This window comes from Heterodontus francisci, chromosome 3, assembly GCF_036365525.1.
Source record: "Heterodontus francisci isolate sHetFra1 chromosome 3, sHetFra1.hap1, whole genome shotgun sequence".
Taxonomy (NCBI): domain Eukaryota; kingdom Metazoa; phylum Chordata; class Chondrichthyes; order Heterodontiformes; family Heterodontidae; genus Heterodontus; species Heterodontus francisci.
The window spans coordinates 69284549-69299765 of record NC_090373.1 but is presented as its reverse complement, the minus strand read 5'-3'; the positions used below and the strand labels follow the sequence as shown (position 1 = coordinate 69299765).

General features: G+C 42.8%; 1 protein-coding gene across 1 annotated transcript; it reads right to left on the bottom strand.

Moving 5' to 3' along the window:
• Positions 1-5: 5 nt before the first annotated feature.
• LOC137367059 (adhesion G protein-coupled receptor F5-like) lies at positions 6-15215 on the bottom strand (the record flags this gene model as incomplete). The annotated part of the gene is made up of 5 exons (XM_068028538.1): positions 15195-15215; positions 13847-14022; positions 8747-8920; positions 2836-4212; positions 6-74 (listed from the first exon to the last, which is right to left on the bottom strand). Coding segments are annotated over exons 2-5 (1701 nt in total), but the record flags the coding sequence as incomplete, so codon positions are not given.
• Positions 15216-15217: the final 2 nt, after the last annotated feature.

Genomic DNA, 15217 nt, shown 5'->3' with positions numbered 1-15217 from the left:
TGAAATTGTACAAACTGGTGATTATAACTTACCTTACTATCCATGATTATTCCAAAAACCAAAATAAAGAATCCCTGGAAAAAAGAAAAATATATTTAAGCCGATAAACAAGTCTTCAACTAATCAGACCGAACACTAGCAATTATCAATTGTTTGTTCTGTTCGTCCACTTTACTCTGACTGAAATCATACACTTAAGCAAGCTTTTCTGACAAGCAGTAATCAGCAGGGGTATAGCTGGGATAATACATTTTGTTCACCATTTATCCTGTTATATCCTCCCCCATTCCCATTACTAACACCGTCCTTTAGCTCGTGAATTATAACTTTTACACTTGTCCATGGGCTGGATCTATGTATGATTATTATATATTAGCTGAAAAGTATGCCACTCTAAATACTTTTCCAAACTTATAAGCAAGGTACTTTACTTACCATTTGAAATCTATAACATGGGGTTGACAAAGCATCAATCAGCCCATGATAAAATTCTTGTTGGTTCTCTGCCTCTTTGCTTCTCCCTCGTTAAAACTCAACTCTTTGCTCAAGCTTATGGCCGCCTGACCTAATACCTCCTTATGTGCCTCAGGTTAATTTTTGTTTGATAATACTTCTGTAAAACACCTTGGCATGCTTTGCTATGTTAAAGGTGCTATATAACTGCAAGATGTTCCTGTTATTTTCACAGAATACACCTTGATGATAAGCTCTATGTGCAACCAGAGGGTCTGCTGAGATTGTCAATAGCTACATAGGGAGCTAATAATCAACTTCAGCAGCTGTGAACGGATCTTCCAATGAGATGCATGAATAGGCACACATTGCCTTTCGCAGGTCTATAGTTGGAAACTCATTGCTTGGACACTACCATGAATGTAGCCCAAGTAGAATAAAAACCATACACTATGGCTTACACCTTGGTAGCCAGTAGCAGAGTTTTACATGGGGCAGCGGATGTAAAACCACAAAATAATGGCCATTAGAATTTACCTACCATATCTAATAAACATGCAAGCATATTGGCAGCTAAAAGTCCTGTTTTAACAGGAAGTGCTCTAACCCCCATGCACCAGCATTGTTGGTATTCTCAAAACAGGTGTAGCAAATAGAAAGAAACAAGTTGCTGAGCAATTTTTAAAATTCATGTTCTTTACTTCGATATTCACAGTCCTCGTTAAGTAGACTCTCTATATCTAAATTATTTATGCCTCTCAACATTTTAAAAACCTGAATGACATTCCCCTCAATCTTCCTTTCTCCAGTGAAAATAAAGCTTCTGTTATATTGAGGCTACCAGTTTTAGACTAGTATTTGTGAAATGTGATATACAGTAGACATACCAGAGTAATACAGCCAACTGCAAGTTGCTTTAAGGTCAACCTACAAAGGAGTTCTGTCCATGTAAGTTTACACCCATGTGCAATACGCTGCTCACCATTGGCTCATTTTTTATGGCAGGAGCGCGTGAGCAGTGATATTCTACTTTCTCCTAATGCTAAGCAAATTCCATGTACTTGTTTTTAGAACAAATCGGGTGGTGGGGCGTCCAACAGACCACTTGTGCACTTCTAAAATGCTGCTTCCTGCTGGATGATTGCATGCAAGAATGAGGGGAGGCCAGGCTTGTTTTGGGCGTACTGCTGCATTTTCAAGATAAGGAGGATCACATCATTTGATGTATCAAAAGTGATAGCGACAAAGCAAGAAGGGCTGAAAACACTGTCATTCAGAACTGTTTTGAATAGGTGATGCCTAACCCCCTTTCTTCAACCATTCCACTGGTATTGAAAACCACACCTTGAAACCTCTAGAGCATGTGAACAGTTCCTAAAGGTGCTTTCTGTGTGTGGGGGGGGGGGGGGGGGATGCCTGCTGCTCTTCCAAATTATCTCTAAGCCATTCCAATCTCACAGAGACAGACTCCTGTGATTGGGTGTCCAAGTTTCAATCACAACAGTAACAGTACTAGTTAGCACACGTTTCTGAACTGAGTGTCCTGCTGCTTTGGGACTTCCATGCAGAATACTGTGAAAAAGCCACTCATTACATGGTGCTCTGCCTCTGAGTAAACCCCACTCCACCACTGCAGGGAGGTGGTTTGCTGCATAGTCTTGGATAAGTGCTGAATTTTCCATTGCAAGTGTATTGCATGCAAGAATGATGTGTGAAGGAAACATATTCTATTCGTTTGATAGCCAAGGGACCTACTAATCCGGTGTGCTACATACACCCATGGCTTAAGGGACAGCATTGTACAAAGAATTTATCTTGCCACTTTTTCCAATGTCACTGAGCTTTTTCCCCATTTACTCCCAGGTCCAAGGTGATCATTGCCAATCTGCTCTTCTACTTTCTGTCAGAGAGTTTGAGCTATCACCTTTATTGGAGCCTGGACCTTTGCCCCAGAAAAAAATTGCCTTCAGGATTGCATCACTGAACGGGTGACTTTTGCCCAAATTGCCTCTTCCAGCCATGGTTCGACTCCCCTTTAGGAGCAAGGATCCTTCTTTTAAATGCAGATGATGGACCTGAATGAACAGCTGGCTATTAGTTTTACATTGTACCTTCCTGTGTATGACAAATCCTATACCCTGTGTGGGTGTTACCATGCGTCTTGGGCATGCACAAGCTTAACTATGTAAATACTGAAAAATTGGGATTCTAATGCATAATAGGCCTTTGATTACTTCTACACTTCTGTTGACCTGACCATGTTGAATTCTTGCCTCATAACATATTATCACAACATCCTCAGTTAGTCATATTTTTCATGTATAACTTGCATAACACAAACTAGAAAAATATCGAAAGTTACAGGCATTATTTAATAGATACCTGGAGTCCATTGAGAATATTAATTGCATAATGGATGGCAACTGACGGATGTTTGTCCAGAAATGCAAATGCAAGTAGCCAAGTGAGACCCAGGAGTGAGGTTAGGATAGCAATGCTTCGTGCAATTTGTTTGGGCACATTTTTGTCCTTTGCATGGCTGCTGAGCTTCTCCCCAATGGTTGGTCGCAGCATCTTACACATGGCTACAAATGCAATGAACATGTTGATTGTAACAATGGTCAATATTGGTACAATAAAAGAAAGGTAAAGGTAGATCTCCTCTGTGTTGAGCCAGCATTTATCCTTTTTTATGTATTGATTTCTTAGATAGGCAACTGTAAATGTGCTGATTGAAATTATTGATGGACACAGGTAGCCCAAGGTAAATGAGATTGTCATCATAGCAGCTCTGCTGAAATCTTTGAAAAGAAAAATCAAATGATAAAGAAGCAGTAGGGCTAGAGTGAACATCCAGAAAAACAAGGCAAGGAACAAAAAGTTCATTAAGAAAACAGTCGGTATGCAGACTGCTGTATTTGGCATCACATATTCAGATGCAATGAACAATGTATCAGCAGTCAGTAGAGACAGAACAATATTCAGCATTATAATATGACGGGCTTGTGAGATTTTATTTTTGGTCACATGCTTCCACACAACTCCTTCGATAATAACGCTGATTGCCAAGCACCCCAGAGATATGCCAGTTGTAATGTGGCTTATATGGCTCAAAAATGGGCTTTCTTTAGGGATTTGATAAAGCAGCAAAGTAGAAAAGGATGTCAGGTGGTTACACTTGCAGACAATATTACTCCCATTTGTTTCAGGTCTGCATCCTGTTTGATCCCAGCCTCCAGTACCGTTAAGAGCAAAGTTCCAAAATACACATTGGACACTGGCTGGATCAAATGTAGTGTTCAGTGGTATGAAAGTCATCTCAATACAAGTTGAACTGTTTTCTGTAGTTGTTGTCATAATAAGACCATTCAATCTGGAGCTGCTAGTATTGCTTGATTGGAAAAGGATATCAATCATTGTTCCATATGCAATGCTGATAGCAAGGGAGTTCTTTGAAAGTTTCGCCAATTCACTTTCAATAATGATCACAGTACCATTTAACAATTTATTTCTGACCATTAAATCACTGAAATTTACAATATAAGGCTTGCCAGAAGTGGAGTCAACCTTCATCCCCTTCAGTTGAATATTTGGTTGTATGATTTTGAAAGATTCTTCAGTTGGGGACAATAACCTGGTAAATACCTCTACTGACTTTAACAATTCGGAGCTGGTGTTGTCGTTCTTTTTATTTTTCACTGTTTTCCAGACTGACTCCGAGTGTCCACTGATCAGACCATTTACTGTTCCGAGGAAATCCTGGAAACACAAGATACAGCTTCATTAGGTAATTCATCAGATAAAATTCTTATTGGAACAAAATAGAGAGAAGCAGTTTGAGAAAGGTAACTATTAAAATAGGAGGTCTAACCAGTCCCCATCCACTACCACCCTCCTCCGCTTAGCTGAACTTGTTTTCATTTTGAGCAATTTCTCCTGAAACTCCACTCATTTCCTCCAAGTAAAAGCTGTTGCTATGGGTACCCACATGGCTCCTAGTTATGCCTGCCCTTCTGTGGGATATGTGGAACATTCTTTGTTCCGATTCTACTCAGGCCACCTCCCACACCTGTTTTTCTGGTACATTAATGACTGTACCAGTGCAGTTTCCTGCTCTCGTCCTGAACTGGAAAATTTCATCAACTTTGCTTTCAATTTCCACCCTTCTGTCACCTTCACATGGTCCATCTCTGGCTCTTCCTTTTCCTTCCTCGACTTCTCTGTCTCCATTTCTGGGAATAGGCTATCAACCAACATTCATTATAAGCCCATTGACTCCCACAGCTACCACTTCTGAACACCCTGCCCCCTGTAAGGACTCCATTCCATTCTCCCAGTTTCTCTGTCTCCATCACATCTGTTCTTATGTTGCAATCTTCCATATCAGCGCTTCTGATATTTCATCCTTTTTCTTCAACCGAGGATTCCCCCCAACCGTGGTTGACAGGGCCCTCAAACAGGTCCATCCCATTTCCTGCACTTCTGCTCTCACCCCATCTGCTCCATCCCAGAACCATCATAAGATTTTCTTTGTCCTCACCTTACACCCACCAGCCTCCGAATTCAATAGATTTGCTTCCCCATTTCTGCTACCTCAAGCTGACGCCCCCCACCAAACACATCTTCCCCTCCTCTGCCCTTTCAGCATTCAGCGGGGGCCATTCCCTCTGTGGCACCCTAGTCCACTCCTCAATCACCGCCAACACCCCCTCCCCCGGCACCTTTCTGTGCAAGTGCAGAAGATGCAACACCTGCCCTTTCACCTCCTCTCTCCTCAATGTCCAAGGTCCCAAACACTCCTTCCAGGTGAAACAGAGAATTACATGTAAGTCTTTCAATTTAGTGTACTGCTCGCAATGTAATCTGCTGTACATTGGGCAGACTACACGCTGATTGAGTCATTGTTTTGCAGCACACTTCTGTTCAGTTGCAAGCGTGACGCTGAGCTTCCGGTTGCCTGTCACTTTTATGCTCCACCTTGCTCTCATACTGACATCTCTGTCCTTGGCCTACTTTAGTGTCCCTTTGTAGCTCAACGTAAGCTCAAGGAACAGCACCTCATCTTTCAATTAGGCACTATACAGCCTTCCAGGCTCAACATTGAGCTCAACAATTTCAGACCATAACCTTTGCCCCTATTTTCTTTCCTTTTTCTTGTTTTTAACTCACTGTCCTCTTGTTTTTGCTTTTGGACAGCATCTGTTCAGTACTCTGCCATTCACACCTCCTCTAGGCACATCTTTTGTTTCTTTACTTGTCCCATTACCACTTCCTTAGGCCTTGCACCACCCACTCTTTGGTCATTTAATCTCTCCTGTCTTCCACCCTATCACAGACCTTCACTTTTGTTCTTTTTCCCACCCTCCCCCCCTTGCACTTGCTTAAAATCTATTCCATTTCTAACTTTTCCCAGTTCTGATGAAAGGTCAACGACCTGAAATATTAACTGTTTCTCTCTCCACACATGCTGCCTGACCTGCTGAGTATTTCCAGCATTTTCTGTTTTAATTTCAGACTTCCAGCTCTGCAGTATTTTGCTTTTGTATTAAAGTAGCTCACTAATTCTTTGATTGCTGAATGATTTTGTGTAATTCTGCAAATTATACAGCTGAAATAAAACCAGCAAATTGCAACAGCAACCTTTCTAATCAACACAAGTAAATGGAAAGTTGAGGGAAACATGCGGCTGGATTTTGTTCCCAGCCTGACATTGGATTCTGTGGCGGGGGCGGGGGGGTGGGGGCCAGAGAATCAGAGCAGCAGCGGCATACCAGGGAACCCAACACCAGGATTCCCGGGCCCAATCATCCTAGCAGCTGGGAAGCTCCATGGTGGCCCCTCCGCCGCTCTGCAACAGAACCCTGCTTTCCATATGCTAATTAAATGTTTGCATTCATTTAAATATAACCCGCAGTGATCTTTCCTTCAGTGCGACGTGCGGCACTCAGGCACCTTGAGTTTCCCATCCAGGGAAAGTTGGCACCACTGAGGTGAGGAAGGGGTCAACTCTGCAGTATGTGTATAGGGAGATGGGGGTGGGGGGGGGGGGTGGGGGAGGAGTCAATTCTGCAGTCATTATATAGGGAAGGGAGTCAACACTGCAGTATTTGCAAAGGGGAAAGGGGGGAAGGGATCAACTCTGCATTTTGTTGAACTGTCTCTTGGGCTAGCAGCTTTTAAAAATCGCACCAACACCTGCTTCCACATCAGGTGATGCCGTGAATGACATCACCAATGCCGCCCCCACCACATGATTGGTGACTGTGGCTGCCATCAATATGTAAAGTGGCGGCCCGCCATAGACATTAAAATTCTGCAGGGGCCAGCAAAATTCTGTGGGGAGAGGCCTGCCTCGACCTGCGACGTCGAGAAGGGCCCACCGCATATTACTGACGGCGGGCCCTTCATCTTCATATGTTGATTGCCATTAAATATATATATTCAAATTAACTTACCTGCTGTCCCACGGTGATTTTATGGCCACCATTTGGCCTTCCCGCGTCTTCGGAACTCCGCATGTGAGAATCTGGTGGGGAGGGGGGAGTAATAAAATTTCGGGATGGGAGGGGTGAAGGAACGGGGAAATCAATTGTTTTTGGATGTGGAGATGGTGGGAAGGGGTTGAAGGGCAAAAGATTTAAGGTTGTTTGGGGGGGTGGATGTTAAGGTATTTGATAAATCAATTGATGATTATTTTGAGCAATGAAATGACCATGGTGGGGGGCGGCGGGGATTGGGTTAGGGCCTTCATCACTTAATTTTATACTTACGAAACATCAATAATATTTTCCCTTTAAAAATTAAAATTAATTGTAAGGACTTAAAGCCCTTTAAAAATGGCACTGGCACCTGCACGATGGCACCGTCATAGGGGGCGGCCGCTCCGCCTCCTCTATTTAAATGAGCCCCCGCGTGTAATATTGCGGGGGCTTGGCGGCGGCCGCTGAATGCGGGCATGCCGCTGTGTTTAAAAGGGTGCCGCCGCAGAGAGTGGCGCCCGAATAAAGTTCAGCCCATTATATCTATATCCAGATCAAAACTGAGAGTTCCCACTTGTTCTTGAAAGAGGTTGAAGAGGGAGGGCTGAAGGCAGGGATTTCAAATGCTGGAAGTTCCTACTTCCCTGGCATAAATGGGATCCTGCAAATGTCTGCAGACTGGTACACTCGGTCTCTTTCTAAAATTGTAATATGAACCCCCTTTGTACGGAAGTTAAAAGAGTTTTTAAATTGTGCCTTGGGAGTGGGGTGTTGTACTCCTCCAAAGTTGCCAGCAATGGTGCAGCAGGTAGGTGACCAAGATGCACCTTTAGTGGTGCAGGCACCTGCTGACTCCATGTGGATCAGATGTCCTTCCATTGACTTTGCATACTCCAGCAAAGTCAGCACTTGAGGGCACTTGTGGGTGCAATCCCAGCATAATAGTGGGGATTGTGCTCTGCATGTTTTCATGGTCCATGGGATTTTTTTATGCACTGATAATGAGGAAATATTTTAATGGAATAAAAACCTAGTGGGCTGAGTAGTGTGTGGGCAAGCCATTCTGCCCTATTACTACCCAAGCGGTGAAGACAAAGAATGCATTCCTAAAAAATGATAATTTAATGTTTTAAATGTATATGTTCCAGTAATCCTGATCTATTAACTTAAAATTCTACTGTTTTGTTGTTTTCTGAGTGATGTTGGTAAACACCTGTTGCCAGATTGAAAATTGATGTTGGGAACAGATGTTGGTATTTGACATTCACTTCAAAAGAAATGAGCAAAGCAGATTGCAAATATAAAAGTAATTTTTGCAATATATCTTTGATGCTTCGGGTGTCCTGAAGCCATTTGAAACCTGTCATAAGGGAGAAAAGTAACCTCAATTCTGGGATTTTTAAGTTGCTGCAAGCCTTTGAGGCTTAGAGCAATATATTGCTTTCCTGTTTGTCATGCAGTTGCAATGAAGTGTACTGTGCAACACTTGCTGGCAGCAAGCCTCCACAGAAAATGCAGCTACTTTGGTGGCTTCAAGGCTGAAGTGCAGTTGAGCTGCACGCCACATCTTGCGTGGACAGAGGGTCTAAGAAAGTCAGTACTCCCCTGCTTCGCCTCTCACTGTCATAAGAAGTTACTTGAAACAGGTGACCATGTTCATGGTTACAAGAAAAACATTAGATATGAAGTTGAAATAGCAGAATCAATGGTCCTCCACAATATAGTAAATGTTAGTCTTTCTGCTGAATCTTAGCAATAATTGCTGTCACAATTTGGGCATTTTGACTTTTGATTGCACTGTGCATAATTCTTACCTTCATGTCAGACTGGTTAATTGAAACATTTGTTATAGATGCAAAAGTCTTGAGGATATCAACTGTGGCTAAAAGGTTTCCAGGCGTTATAGCGCGTTCATGATTTGAAATGTTGGCTAATTGCCTAATCAGACCAGGAAGATTCTTTGCTAATTCAGTTGAGTTCTCAATGTACTGGGGGGAAAAAAAATGAAAAAAAAATTAGAAGGAAAAACAATGTTGCTTTATGGTATATATTAGAAAGGAAGTATTTTTATATATTATACTTACTAGGTATTTCAGAAATACTCTCTGGGGACAAATTTTTAGAGGTGGCATTGCCCGCTCATCCACCTTAACTTCGTTGGAAGAACTGCTGAAAGCTCGGGGGAAAAAAACGGCAGACAAGTGGGACAACTCCCACAGAAACTCACTACATAATATTTTAAGTAGGTAACATAGATAGCTTCATGACAGGTTTAGATAAGGTAGACAAGGAAAAGCTGTTCGCATTAGCTGATGTTACAAGGACTAAGGGACACAGATTTATGGTTTAGGGCAAGAGATATGGAGGATCTGAGGAAAAACCTTTTTAACGCAGCAAGTCGTAATGACCTGGCACTCGCTGCCTACGAGGGTGGTGGAAGCAGAGACAATCAATGATTTGAAAAGGAAATTAGATGGCCACTTGAGGGAAATAAACTTGCAGGACTATGGGGAAAGAGCAGGGGCAAGAGATGTCTGGATTGGTGTAGAGAGAGCTGGCATGGACTCGATGAGCCTTGGCCTCCTTGAATGCCCTAAATGATTGTATGACCCTCTGTAACACTTGGTCTTTTTGATCTCCTGGACTGGTTTGAGGGATGGAGAAGAATTTTTCCTTTATTGGCCTTGGGTTATTTTTCTTTTTTTATTTGCATCTCCCAGGAGATTACAGATTACATGGTTGTGTGGGAATGGGTGATGGCAGGGTGTGGGGGCTGGGGGGTTGGTGGTTCAGGCTTGGTGGAAGGAGGAAATGTTGGTCAAGATGCTCTAGCTGTCATACTGTGGGGCAGACTTGATGGACCAGTTGTTGTTTCTTGCCTATCAATTTTGTACAATTGCGTATATATTGAATTACTTTCAAGTGCAGTACCATAGACATTTATAAGGATGAAAGATGGTTAATTATAAGACGATGAAAACTGCCTTTGAGATCCTACAAATAGTGGCTCAGAATTTTATCAAAATGTGTTATGCCCCCATTGCACCTGTGTCATAGAATGATAGAATGGTTACAGTACAGAAGGAGGCCATTCGGCCTGCTGTATCCATGTCAACTCTCTGCAAGATCAATTTCGCTGGTCCCACTGCCCTGCCCTTTTCCCATTGCCCTGTAATTTCTTTCTCTTCAGGTGCTTATCCAATTCCCTTTTGAAAGCCACGATTAAATTTGCCTCCACCACACTCTCAGGCAGTGTATTCCAAATCCGAACCACTTGCTGCATAAAGAAGTTTTTCCTCATGTCACCATTGGTTCTTTTGGCAATCACCTTAAATATGTATCCTCTGGTTCTCGGCTCTTCCACCAATGTGAACAGTTTTGTTTATCTATTCGGTCTAGACCTCTTATGATTTTGAACACCTCTATCAAATTTCCTATCAACCTTCCGTTCTCTATCTTCTCCAATCTATCCACGTAACTGAAGTTCCTCATCCCAGAAATCATCCTCACAAATCTTTTCTGCACCCTTTCTAAAGCCTTCACATCCCCTCTAAAGTTTGGTGGCCAGAATTGGACACAATACTCCACTTGAGGCCAAACCAGTGTTTTATAAAAGTTCATCACAACAAAATCACTACTAAGTGAAGGCACATATGTAAAGGAATGAATGCCTGGAGTGGGATTTGATCCACAGCTGCAGGGTAGACTGAGACCTGAACGCTGTACCTTAGACAACTTGGCTATCCTGACCTCTGAAAAGAAAACTTGTGTTGAAATCCTGCAGCGGGTTTTAGATGCAGGTTTCCTGTTCATTTGCATTCCTACTGATGCAGTTGTTGCCATAAAACCTGAATATAAGAGAGCAAAATGAGTGTAGGCAGCTGAACGATGTGGAAATTCCTATGCAGCCTTTATACATAGAAACATAGAAAATAGGAGCAGGAGTTGGCCATTCGGCCCTTCGAGCCTGCTCCGCCATTCATTATGATCATGGCTGATCATCCAACTCAGTAACCTGTTCCTGCTTTCGTCCCATACCCTTTGATCCCTTTAGACACCAGAGCTATACCTAACTCCTTCTTGAAAACATACAATGTTTTGGCCTCAACTGCTTTCTGTGGCAGCGAATTCCACTGGTTCACCACTCTCTGGGTGAAGAAATTTCTCTTCATCTCAGTCCTGAAAGGTTTACCCCGTATCCTGAGACTATGACCCCTGGTTCTGGACTCCCCCACCATCGGGAACATCCTTCCTGCATCTACCCTGTCAAGTCCTGTTAGAATTTTATAGGTTTCTATGAGATCCCCCCCTCACTCTTCTGAACTCCAGCGAATATAATCATAACTGATATAATCCTAATCAATCTCTCCTCATACGTCAGTCCCGCCATCCCAGGAATCAGTCTGGTAAACCTTCGCTGCACTCACTCTATAGCAAGGACATCCTTCCTCAGATAAGGAGACCAAAACTGCACACAATATTCCAGGTGTGGCCTCACCAAGGCCCTGTATAATTGCAGCAAGACATCCCTGCTCCTGTACTCGAACCCTCTTGCTACGAAGGCCAACATACCATTTGCCTTTTTTACTGCCTGTTGCACCTGCATGGTTACCTTCAGTGACTGGTGTACGAGAACACCCAGGTCTCAGTTTATAGCCATTCAGATAATAATCTGCCTTCCTGTTTTTGCTACCTCACATTTATCCACATTATACTACATCTGCCATGCATTAGCCCACTCACTCAACTTGTCCAAATCACCCTGAAGCCTCTCTGCATCCACCTCACAACTCATCCTCCCACCCAGTTTTGTGACATCTGCAAATTTGGAGATATTCCATTTAGTTCCCTCACCTAAATCATTAATATATATTGTGAATAGCTGGGGTCCTAGCACTGATCCCTGCGGTACCCCACTAGTCACTTCCTGCCGTTTGGAAAAAGACCCATTTATCCCTACTCTTTGTTTCCTGTCCGCCAACCAATTTTCTATTCATCGCAATACACTACCCCCAATCCCATGCACTTTAATTTTACACGCTAATCTCTTATGTGGGACTTTGTCGAAAGCCTTCTGAAAGTCCAAATAAACCACATCCACTGGTTCCCCCTCATCAACTCTACTAGTTACATTCTCGAAGAATATTAGTACATTTGTCGAGCATGATTTCCCTTTAGTAATCTGCCCGATTCTACCACTATTCTCCAAGTGCTCTGCTATAAAATCTCTAAAAAGACAATTCAACATATAGTTGTCAGCAGCAGACGGGGGGACACCCAGGTAAGAGAAGAACAATAATATAAAAGCAAAATACTGCGGATGCTGGAAATCTGAAACAAAAACAAGAAATGCTGGATTCACTCAGCAGGTCTGGCAGCATCTGTGGAAAGAGAAGCAGAGTTAACGTTTCGGGTCAGTGACCCTTCTTCGGAACAATGTTTGACTCTTTCCCTTCAAACTCAAATAACTTCACTTCATGTCTTAGCAATATTATTATATTTTCACAGAATAATGCACTCTGCCCAAGAGGGGTACTCCTCCAGACCTCACGAGTAAAATTTCAGCCTTCCCTGCCCCAGATTCCCTCCTGCAATACCCTCTCACAACTCCCTTCCTCACATCTAGTTGCAATGCCAGTATGTGGTGATTTCCTGGAGGACAACAGTCAAGTCCTGCTTATTCCCCAGCTGTTTCCAGCAGGAGGTGGACCAATGAAATGGTAATCAGGCCCCAGAGTTAAAATAGCCTGGGCCTGCATTCTAAAGCAGAGGGTGAATTTGCAAATTCACATCAGCACCCAAACCCTGCCAGAGTTAAAATTGGAGTTTCCGCTGCATAGGAGCACAGGGACAGGAGTAGGCCATTTAGCCCTTCATGCCTGTTCCACCATTATGAGATCATGGCTGATGTGTGACTTAACTCCATATACCCATCTTTGCCCCCTACCCCTTTGGTTAACAAAAATCTATCAATCCCAATTTTAAAATTAACAATTGATCTAGCATCAACTGCTGTTTGTGGACGAGAGTTTCAAACTTCTACCACCCTTTGCGTGTAGAAGTGTTTCCCAATTTCATTCCTGAAAAGCCTGGCTCCAATTTTTAGGCTATGGCCTCCAGTCCTAGAGTCCTCAAACAGTGAAAATAGTTTCTCTCTATATGCTTTATCAGTTCCCTTTAACAGCTTGAAAACTTCAAAGTACCCCTTTAACCTTCTAAATTCCAGGGAATACAACCAGAGTTTATGTAATCTCTCCCTGCAACTTAACCCTTGGTGTCCAGGCATCATTCAGGTAAATTTACACTGCACTGCCTCCAAGACCAATATAGCCTTCCTAAGATGTCATAGAGAGATACAGCACTGAAACAGGCCCTTCGGCCCACCGAGTCTGTGCCAACCAACAACCACCCACTTATTCTCATCCTACATTAATCCCATATTCCCTACCACATCCCCACCATTCTCCTACCACCTACCTACACTAGGGGCAATTTACAATAGCCAATTTACCTATCAACCTGCAAGTTTTCGGCTGTGGGAGGAAACCGGAGCACCCGGCGGAAACCCACGCAGGGACAGGGAGAACTTGCAAACTCCGCACAGGCAGTCACTAGAGCTGTGAGGCAGCAGTGCTAACCACTGCGCCACTGTGCCGCCCCCAGAAATGAACACAGTAATCCAGGTTTGGTCTAACCAGGGCTTTGAGGCACATTTATAATAAAGGTATACTAGCAGAGTGGGAGCAGCAACAAGGAATTTCCTAGCCTAAATAAAAAGCCTGAAACAGAAATGTTGACATTTGTTATACAGATGAAATATTTTCAAATGTCATGACAAAAGGCACTTAAATCAAAGTGTATTCTGAAATATTGCTTTTAAGAGAAAGAACTGAATGAATTACAATCTGTAGTACCTGCAGAATGTTGTTGATTTCAGCTGATACACAAAAGTCTTCTTCTGCACCGTATATTCCATGTGTGCTGCACGTTTTCATCAATGAGCCAGTCTGGTTATTCGGGCAATTTATGCATGCTGTATTTCCTGACTCAACTACCCCATAGTCAGGGTCGATACATAGCTTGCAGCGAACTGATTAAAGGAACAGCACTCACAGTTATTGTCAGAATGTCAAAAAATTGTACACATTGATGTGGCCTCCAAGGCATTTGTGTAAGGTATGAAAATGTTTTTATGGAACTACAAGTTATAAGTCATCTTACTGATTTACTCTGTTCCGACTAAGATCACATATTACTTATTTAATTTTGAAAAAGTACAATATCAATCAAGTTGAGTAGACTTTAGGGAGCATTGTTTCTATGCTAATGTATCTATGTCATGCTGTATGATTTAAATGCCCTGGAATAGAGTAATCACCATTGGATCAGCCAGCAAGTTTGTACAGTATCATTCCTCAAGGGGTGGATTTCTGTTGGCCATGCTCTGGCTGTGGGAATGGTACTTAATGGCCTTTGACCCCACCTGAGATGTGCACAACCATTCCCAGTTTCCAGTCATTCTACACCAGCTCCATACGGGAATCTGCCAGTTGCTAAGAGGTCACCGGTTGAGAGCAGAATATTGGGTCTGCTGCAGCTACGTAAAGAGATGCAGCAATCTTATAAACAGAAGGGTCTTTCTGTGGGGCAAACAACTTGAGGAGCAAAACTGCTCACATTGGCTTTGAATAGAGTCTTCCATAACAACCACAAACTCCACTGGGGCCCAGATACACTGAACCCCTAACTTGTGCGGAGTTTTCTGTCATCTTGATTGGGGACAAAGGCTTTGTCTGCTCAAGACAAAGCCACTAACGTGGAGGGAGGGGGTGGTGGTGGCCAGGGCTAAGTACAATGGTTCCCAAGCGAGTTGCTTTGTCTTTAGTTCCACCTAAATTTTGAGACATTGAGTGAGGAGGCATATCAGCCTCATGCACTGCAGTGTGGGATCAGGGATGGAGGGTGGGGGTTGGGTGGTGGTGCATTCAGGCTATGATCCCAGCCTGGACTCCCAAAGATGGTAAGTTTCATCTCTTTTTTTATTGATGTAACTATAGAATTCTGCAAATTTTCATATTGATTACATCTTAACTTATTGTCAGAGGATACTTGAAGTATCCAAACAGAAGTTAGTTGGAATTATTCAAGTTTATCACCTCAAGATGGCATCTTACACACAGTAACGAATTGTAGAAAAAGTAAAGTGGTTTCTCAGAAAATTATAATAAGCCTTGTTTTTATATAGCAGTAAAAATAACCTACCATTTTCAAAACTTGTACACACA